Here is a 9,971-nt window from a genome sequence, read left to right as displayed (position 1 = left end):
GCTTCCCAACTCTTAAACGGCTGAGTGAGAAATAATCATAATTTTCCCAAATCTGCTCCTTAAAAACATGGGTTCTGTATATTTTCTATACGTTCTTCCAGTGAAGCTTTCGCTAAATAAACTATAATATATAATATTTAAACGGGAAACGACAAGAAACATTATCAATATATCAAAATAAAACAAAAAATCACTGACCCATCATACCTTTAACACTGTTCTGTGGATTTTCTCTATCGACCACAAACAGAACACTGGTATCACAAGCATGTGAAGTCTACATTATATATTATATTGTCTACACCGCCTGGGGGGAAAAAACTGCCGTTCAATTTTCCTCAAATTAAATAGTCTTGCCACAATTAACCATCCATGTTATTTAAATGAATATTCACTTTAAGTCTTTTCCGTACATGGTAAATTTTTTTTAACCCGCAAATTATTTTCTATAACTTAAAAAAGTAAAATTAATTATTATATTTTCCCCTTGAGGAAATATTTTATTTTATTTTAGCGGACATATGACGTAATATCCGTATCAGCAAACTGCGTCATCATTTAGAGCCCCGGAAACGTCGAGAGAGCGACGAGGGGGTTATGTAAACCTGAGCGTACGTCGGAAGCTTTGACTCTTTCCGTTAAAACGACACCGATTAAAGAAGCTCCTGAGAGTGTTGGATGTTTCTGTAAGGTACAATAGTTTTTGAAATAACGCTCCGCTGCCTCGTTCACCTATAACGTGCTGCTTAGTGACAGCGTTGTGAGGCGCGGTGACCTCCTGCTTAGCTTCTGGTCGGCTCGCTTGTATTTATAGCTGGCAGTGTGTTGAGTACACACTTGAACCGTTAATGTTAGCTCTCCGGGAAACTGTGCTTAGTGTTTTAGGTCTATAACAACAGAGGTGGCCGCTGTTAGCAGGTGCAGAGACACCGAAGCTGTTCCGACATTTTATCTGCAGAAAAAAACAGAGAACTGGCTGTTATCCCAGGATCGATCTGTTACAGAAAGAACAGGTTGGAGACAAACTGGGAACTCTGATAGTAATAATTTATGTTGTTTAGGGGCCATTCCTCTGTTAGAGCATGTAGAGATCACAGTGTGTTCACACACTGCTAGTTGCAGAGTAAGGTCTTCTCTGTTTCTCTTATTATTTTTTATATATTTTATTTATTGTTTACTCTATTTAATTTGTAAAATATGTGTACACACACACACACACACACGTAGAAAAATATTAGTATACACATCCAGAAATGCATATACTATTATATATTGTACATATATTTATTAGTTTCAGATGTAGCCATTCTTGTATTTTGCTTGTTTACATTATTGTATTCTGCACAACTCTGTTGCTTGTGAAGCTGGCACACAAGAATTTCACTCACATGTGCTGTACCAATGTACCTGCACATGTGATGTGACAATAAAAGTGATTTGATTTGATTTGATATTTGACAGCATTAAAACACACACACAAGGTGACAGGTCACTGGTCACTTTATTAGGTACACCTTTCTTTCTCCATTGCCCTCAATACATTAGACAAGTAGGAATGTCAAGACGTCCTGCTGAAGTTCAAACTTGAGCATCAGATAAGAAAGTAAGTTGATTTAAGTGATTTTAAACGTGGCATGCTTGCTGCTGCAAGACATGCTAGTCTGAGTATTTCAGAAAATGCTGATCTGCTGGCACACAACCATCTCTAGAGTTTGCATGGAAAATATGTAGCGAGCCAAGTTCTTTGAGTGAAAATGCCGTGCTGCACTTAAAAACTAGACAACAAAAAATGTTGCCAGGTCTGATAAGCCTCCATTTCTGCTGCGACGTTCAGATGGTAGGGTCAGAGTTACCAGTAAACAGCATGAAAGCATGGATCCATTCTGCCTTTATCTGCAGTTCAGGTGCTGGTGGTGTAGTGGTGTCCATAACATCTTCTTGGTACCAACTGAGCATCTTTTAATCTATTCTGTGAAGATTTAAAACAGGTCTGAAGTGACAGCAACTGTATAGCTGCTGCTTCTGCAGTAGTAAAGGTGGCTGTGTGTGGTTAAGGCAGTGTTGCCTGTGTTGATGGATTTGTGGGTTCTATTTTCCTGATTAAATGTAACATTACTTTATAATAAGTGGTTAAAATGTTTTCCTTTTTGGGGAAGATTAAAAGGATGAAACCTGTTCGATGTCTGAAATCAATGACTTCCATTTATCAACTGGTGTTTTATTCTCATATTTTGTCTTTGGCTTAACAGAAAGCTGCACAAGCCTTTTACGTCTGCAGTTATTTATGCATCCTATCTGTGCAGGTGCTTTCTGTCTCCGAGGTCCAGCAGTGTAGTTGGTTGCCATGGCGTCTCCAGGAGGACAAGGAGGAGGAGCTCTGTCAACAAGAGGAGGAAGCGGTGCCAGGAGGATGAAGTGGGCTCTGGAGCTGAGCCTGGGCAACACCAGGTAAATGGAAACTGACACGTACCCTGAACATTTGTCCACACCACCAGGAGGTGTGGACTAAAGCTCTGGCGTAGAGGTGAGAGTAGTGCAGGTAACAGCTCTGTCCAGGTGATCGAATTTACATGTAAGATATGATTCTGGCTTTAATGAATTATTAAACAACAAGTCTGTTATCCTGTAATGGTTTCACTTTTCAGCACGTCCCTTTCAATATTTCTGCCTCCCTGCATTACCAGACTGCTGTGTTCCAGGTGTAATTAAAGTTGAAAAAAGTCCATTCAGTTCAGTACAGGTCGCTGCTTTTATTTAAAGTTTCATAAACTGAGAATTTAAGTAATTGTGTTACATTCAGTATGGCTCAAAATCTTTCCTGGCAGGTAATTGTCCCATTCCCAGTGAACAGTTTGGGAGTGTGTCCTGTCTAAACTTAGAAGTTGTACATCGAATGCTCATCTTGATTCAACGCCAAAGGGCATTTGTGTCTCCTGCTAGACTTAAACTAGCAACCTTTTACTTATGTCCCGCCTAAACTACAGATTATTTCTGCCTCCAAACTTTTTAGAAATCAGCTAATCCAGTTTCTCTTTGTTTACCTGGGCGTCCTCACAGTGTGTGCATGTGGGCTTTACACTCTTGTCTTGAGTGGTTTAAATGCTGATACTAAATGAAACGGCAGAGCTTATGAGACGGTGAATAAAGGTTAAATCTGGTCATTTTTATTCCCGCTGCAGGAGCCGCGGTGACCGGCAGGGCGGTCAGGGAGATGTGGTTTACCCCATCGGCTACTCTGAGAAACCGGTCCCCGACACCAGCATCCAGGAGACTGACAAGAACCTGGTGGAGAAGGTGAGAAAAGCTCCAGATACACACATTTTCCCTCCTGTTCGAATGGTCCCAACCACCAGTCTGTGGATTTAATGTCTATTTAACTTCATAGGTGAAGCTACCATTGCTGAATTAGTTATGCTTTACTTTGTGAGAAATAAACACAATAACAAATCTTTTTACAGTGACCATCCAGATTTTGTTTTTACTGTAGTTTTATAGTTTTTGTACTAGCTTTATAATGACTATAATAACCATGGTGTACATAGTTATTCTGTCAAACATGTGGAATCAGTACTTTGGGCAGAAACTGGATGTGGATTTTGGAACTGGCACAGAGGAGAGTCTATGTGCCTTCTCACAATGAGCGGTCAGCCCGTACTTTGGAATAGGTGCCTTAAAGACAGTCGCTTTTATTTTGATAGGACATTTAAAACGATAGGACTACAGTCAAAATGTTTCCTCACAAGAGTGTTAGAATGAAGGTGATCTGCTTAGAATGAAAAGAAAAGAGCTCAGTAAAGAAAGCGAGGCTTAGTTTTGGGTGGACGTAAGAGGGTCTTTAGCAGGGATTTAAATCAAACATGTGGTACTTGGTCTGACCCCGCCCACTCTCTCGTCTTGCTGTGGTGCAGAGGTGCTGGGACGTGGCCCTTGGGCCCCTGAAGCAGATCCCCATGAACCTGTTCATCATGTACATGTCGGGCAACACTATCTCCATCTTCCCCATCATGATGGTGTGCATGATGGCCTGGAGGCCCATCCAGGCTCTCATGTCCATGTCTGCCAGTGAGTATCCAGCGCTCGGACACCGTTTATGTTCCTGACCGGATGCTAACTGCTCCTTTCATTCTCTCTGCCTCAGCCTTCAAGCTGCTGGAGAGCTCCAGCCAGCAGTGGCTCCAAGGCCTCGTCTACCTGATCGGAAACCTCCTGGGCTCGGCGCTGGCCATCTACAAGTGTCAGTCGATGGGACTGCTCCCGACACACTCGTCCGATTGGCTGGCGTTCATAGATCCGCCGCAGGTAAGGTCGTAAACGTGCAGCAGGGATAAATAGTTCTTCAAATTGATACCCTAACTGTATCTACTAAAAATCTAAGATGAGTTTGACCTTGACCTGAAGGCCAGAGGTCAAGTTTTCTGTACATCTTGTATATGCAATGACTTGAACAAGGGCTGAGATGCAGATTCTATAATTGATACCATAGATGTGTGTACTAGGAGGCTGACAGGTAGCACTGCTGGTACCCAGTGTTTTTAGTAGTAATATTAATAATAATGATAGTAGTAATAAGAATGGGTATAATGGTAGTAATAGTAAAAAATGATAATAAATGATGATGTTAACCTTTAGAATTGTCCCTTCTGTTTAAGTGTAAAGTTTAAGTACATTCATATTTATAAAACTTGTCTCAGTTTGTCCACAAAGAAATCCACCAGCACAGCCGATGTTTGGGCTTAAACTTTATTAAATTAGATAAAGGTTTCTGCAGCTCATTACCCCAAATTTCTGTGGACCCCCTGCTTACAAATAAAAAGGGAAAGCTGTAAGTGGTTTGTTTACAGGGGAAAATAAAAACACCTCATTGTTTGTCATGACGGAGCAGTACAATCTGCCACTGAGCAGATTTTCACACTTTGTTCACATTTTGAGTAATTCTAGTTAAAAACACAGCCAATAAAATGAGGTACAGAGTCTGACACAAGCTTTCCATTAGCTCAGCTTTTGGCTTCATCGGACTGTTTGTTGATAAAAGCTGCTGTGAGCAGCGCTACATGTTTGATTTGGCAGATTCTTTCTAATGCAGCCTTTGAAGGGATGTGTGTGGGAGTGGTGACCCTTCACTTGTTCTGTGAATGTGTGAACCACTGCGCTGTCTGCCAGAAACACAATACCTGAAAAATGGCCCAGTAGGTTTGGTCTGTAAAGTAATTTTTTCATGTTTTCAGGCTTTTTGGCTTCTTCATTAAGTTCTTATAAAACAGACGTGTCACGATCCTCAACCTGCTGAACTACTGTTTCTAGCTCAGTAGGGGGCAGAATTGGCTTAGTTTCAAATTCTCCTGAGGTCATGGAAGACACCTTGCGTTATCAATGATGTATTTATTTGGTCGTCAGAAACATCTTTGTAACATGCAGGAAGAAAATAAAATCTTACCTTTTTAATGTTAAAATACCTCAGAGTGGGCCTTTGAGGGGTGACTGCACATAAACATCAAACAGTTAATGCTGAGAGTCTGTTTCCTTCCTTCCTTCCTTCACAGTGTGACTGAATCATTTGCAGGTCTGCTTGCAAGTAAAATGATTGCAAGTTGGTTTTAGGTGCAGTAAGCAAAAGTTCCCTGATGTGCTCTGGGGAGGAGATGCACATCCTTCTGGATTTCCCTCAGGAAGAGTATGCAATGTCCCTGAATCAAACATACGGAGCTAGTTGCTATGGCAACCGCTTGTATAAGTGCACAGCCGGAAGTAACTTTTTTACCAGTTTCACTTGGTATTACCCAGCAACCTCCTGCAACCACTTCCCAACCAGTTGGGAAAGGTTGCCTGATGGTTGCTAACTGGTGTGTAGGCCTGTGTGAATTAGAAAACAGTCCAACTTGGGCATCATTTACCTCTTTACCCCTTGAAAGCAGACTTGGAGTAACATCTGAAGCTCTTTTCATCACTGAGTGGTTTATGTCATATTTAAGGCCTGTTTACGGGAGATATGAATGACTGTTTGCATCAGAAGTTAGTGAGGGTGGTGTCTGCCTGTGGAGCTACCCAGAAAAAACCCAGAAAATATTCTAACGGTGGTCAAAGCACCTTTTTATTGATATATGCTGAGGTGTCAGAGGGGAGGTCTTCAGATGTCGGCTGTATGGGGAAAAGAGCTAAACGAGGTTAAACATTGTCTGTATTTTACACTATTAGTGAAAAAACTCCTTCTAGTGTCCACTCATTTTCCAGCTCGCAGTGTTTCAGGCTTCTTTATTTTCCTGTCACAGTGACAGCCACGTGTTCCTGACTATAAGAGCTTGAAACCAGCAGCTAACTGCCAATTAATTAAGTATGGGTAATTAGTTTAACCGAGTAGTGTTTCCCAGTTTGAGTGTTTCAGTTGTCACACAGGTCCCTGCGGTGTTTTGTCACACTGGTTACTGCCTCTCACTGTACCCACATTTGTCTTCTCCACAGAGGATGGAGATCATGGGAGGAGGGATGGTGTTGTGAAGAGGACCACGTGTGCATGCAAAGGATTGATATGTTGACCTTCAGAGGTTAGATACTGTAAATACTCTGTAAAGCTGACATGGAGGAAAATCCAGCTGGCTTTTTTTTTTTCACGTCCTCAGCAGATCCAGGCTCGAGCGCAGCAGCTAAAATGGCACCGCCAGGGTTTCATCTCACACACACATACACTATTTGCCTTTTATCAGAGAAACGTTACTTCCGCCAGCTGCTCTGCTTACGTTTGCCGTCACCTCTGACGTTCTTCTTTTCTTAAAGCCAGCTGATCATCATATTTACTTCTGTTCAACTACTGTAATTTCACTTGACACATACTTCACATGCTAAAAATACGAGATTATCGACAAGGTTATTTTTGGAGGGTAAACATCACTAATGGCAGAGTGTTACCTGTAACTCCCGAGGGAGTCCCTGGGAGGAGGTCATTTCTCATGAATAGTACAGTAGTTTTCTTTTTTGTTTTTCTTCCATCAGTCGTTCAGTTTGTTGTGAACGCTTCATTATGTTAACATGAACTCACCAAGCTAGCCCACAGCATTTACTCACCTGTTTAATTTATAGGTTTGTTTAATTTATGCAGATTTGTTTTTTCCCTATGAAAATATTCTAGGAAATAAATCCTTATTGGTTGAATTCAAATGAGTTTGGATGTTTGATTATTTTTGCAGTGGTTTTTTTGGTAAGTTGTTTCATGAAGATACTTAATGTTCAGTGGAATTACACAGAAACTAAACTATAAAACTTCTAATGAAGGCTGTAGGGGTGGCAGAGCAGGTCAGCCACTAATCTGAAGGTCGGGGGTTCGATCCCAGGCTGCCTCCTGGCTGCATGCCAAATATCCTTGGGCAAGATACTAACCCCGTGTTTGCCTACTGGTGGTGGTCAGAGGGCCCGGTGGCGGCAGCCTCGTGCCCCAGGGCAGTTGTGGCTACAGTGTAGCTTGCCATCACCAGTGTGTGAATGGGTGAATGACTAAAGCGCTTTGGGGTCCTTAGGTTCTAAGTAAAGCGCTATACAAATGCAGGCCATTTACCATTCATGTTTTTGGTGATTTAGGTGTGAACTACTGGGGACCATGTCAGACTTTGGATCTTCTTGTCCAACATGTTTAAATCTGGAGGGAAAAACTTCAGTTTATTTGCTCAGTTATGATATTTTTCAGCCATAAGCACGAGAGTTGTTTAATATGTCAGAGTGATATGATATTACACAATATGACTGGTTGCAAGAGAAAAATGCACACCTGAAGGCACGGCCGATAAGATTGTTTTTAGTTGGATATTTACCGCACCCTGTCCACAAACCCAGTTCAAAAGGTCTGAATCTGATTTAGTTTGTTGGATTTTCTGAGATGTCACAAAGCCTCCCAAGTCTCTTTTTGGTTTTTTCAAATGTTTGTCTATCATAGTCATAAAGAACACTAAAGGATTTCTGGATTTATACTGGGGTTGGCTTCAAATGTTAATCACTCTCAGTTAAGTCCCACTGTCCTGAATGTTTTCAGAAATCCTGGAAATAAATAACCTGAACCACAGTCATGAATTCACAGAGGTAGCAAAGATATTCCTTTAATGTAACTGGTTTTAAAAGATCCTTCAGTGAGATTAGTCTCCGGTTCAGAAGCAGAAACCACTTTGAATCCATTTCAGCTGTTTTGGTGTAAATGAAGGTACTGGTTGGAGCAGAGGCTCCTGCTGGGTTAAAGTCGCTCTACAGCCCCATCCAGCTCTCCTCGTGTGGCAGCCTGTCTCAGGAGAACTCCTCTATACTCTTGATATACCTGACTGTGCTGCAGGAACTAACAAAAACACTAACAGAGTAAAACCAAAGAACATCACATTAGCTCCTAATCCTTCTTTTACCACCTGGACCACCTTGGGCTTCACCTTCTACCTCTTATATATGTATGTACACACTCAACTGGCTTCTTTCCCCACACCTTGGTGGAGGGATTCAGAAAACCACTGAAGCCCCGCCCTGGAGCCAGGCCTGGGAGGGAGCTCAAGGGAGAGTGCCTGGTGCCAGGGTCTTACCCCATGAGACCCAACCGGGCCCAGCCTGAAGAGGAGACGTGGGCTCACCACCTGCTGTAGTGAGCAGGATGCCTGGGTGTGTGTCTGCTGGCTATCAGGACATATACTTATAGGTCCCTGATGAGAAGATTAAAAATGTGTGTTTTGTTAAATCATATATGTTTAAAGGGAAAATAAGAAATACATATATATAACATAAATGATACCAGTAAATAATTTTAGAATGGATGCTTCAGGCTTCACACAGAGCCGTCTTGGTGAATAACATTTATGAGCCTGTTTTGAAAGCAGGCCTTTACAACGCACTTGTATCAACATTTAGCCAATTACAGGAAGTAAGTATCAAAATAAATGTTCAGCTCAGCCAGCAGTGAATTTCAACTCCCGTCTTTGCCTCATTCCAAACTTTTCCATTCCTCCATTCCTTTTGCTTCTTCTTGTGGGTGTGGATTTATCAGCACCCAGAACAGAACGATCAGGTATGGCAGAAACCCCAGAGGCCATGAGGCTTTCACAGCGTTTTGGTAGTCATCAGTGAATAAACATGAAAGCTTGGCTCTTAATGTAACATCTGAGATTCAGAAATGTCCCAAAACATATTAAATATAGTCTTCTTCACAGGTATCTTCATCTTATCACAGTACTGCCACACAGTGTGCATTAAATTTACAAACAGCACAGAGGACACACAGAGAGGGTAGCATCGTCTGCATTACTGGTACAGAGATTATGTTTAAAGAGCCTTCTTCTCTGTCAGGGAGCAGCTGCCATCCCACACAGTGACACAAAGTTACACATCTGGACACTCTCTCCTCCACTGCACATCTTCAGGACTGAGCAGACTTCATCCTTCTGAGAGATTGACGGACTGGTGCTTACGCAGCACCTTCCTCCTCTAACTGAGCTGTCGGAGCGTTTTGTAATACCAGCTTCATTCACCCAGTCTCGCACCCTGTCTAAATGTGTCTAAATCCCTTGTCAAACATCTGTACACCCCAACCTGAGAGTAGTATAAATCCCGCTTTAGCCAGCTAGCATACTGGTATAAGAGTCACAAGTAGCAAATGAAAAAGCTAGGACTGGTAAAAATCTGGTAAATGGAAATATCCAAATGATGAGATCCACGAGGGAGAGACAATCCTGATTCGAGCGGTGGTTCTGCGCATGCACTTTATGGTTATATTTATTAAAGTTAATCTAGATGTGTTAAAATTACTGAAATTTGTTTTGGTTTTTTGTATGACATCACTTGTCACTTTTTTTGACAGTCGTATGGTAACACTCAATTTGTCACACACACACACACACACACACACACACAGATTTTTATTTCTTTTTTAATAACAATTCCATACATGCTTTCCGACCGGTTTGTCTGGTCCGACTTGGCTGTCCTGCTGGTGGGCCGGGCTGTGAGCTTACGTAGGG

At 41.8% G+C, this 9,971-nt stretch overlaps 1 protein-coding gene across 2 annotated transcripts; it reads left to right on the top strand.

Annotated features, from left to right (window-relative positions):
- Positions 1-558: 558 nt before the first annotated feature.
- emc4 (ER membrane protein complex subunit 4) lies at positions 559-7,149 on the top strand. 2 transcript variants are annotated; one of them, XM_080870465.1, is made up of 6 exons: positions 559-691; positions 2,304-2,448; positions 3,180-3,294; positions 3,909-4,062; positions 4,139-4,299; positions 6,457-7,149. In XM_080870465.1, exons 2-6 carry the CDS (start codon positions 2,345-2,347, stop codon positions 6,490-6,492), a joined length of 570 nt encoding a protein of 189 aa, XP_080726591.1. In that variant the 5' UTR covers positions 559-691; positions 2,304-2,344; the 3' UTR covers positions 6,493-7,149. The 2 variants fall into 2 exon arrangements, with proteins under 2 accessions (XP_080726591.1, XP_080726592.1); XM_080870466.1 differs by having other exon boundaries at positions 568-686.
- The last annotated feature ends 2,822 nt before the right edge of the window (positions 7,150-9,971 follow it).

This window comes from Rhamphochromis sp. 'chilingali' (genome assembly GCF_963969265.1).
Source record: "Rhamphochromis sp. 'chilingali' genome assembly, chromosome: 1".
Taxonomy (NCBI): Eukaryota; Metazoa; Chordata; class Actinopteri; order Cichliformes; family Cichlidae; genus Rhamphochromis; species Rhamphochromis sp. 'chilingali'.
This window is presented reverse-complemented; position numbering and strand designations above follow the sequence as displayed.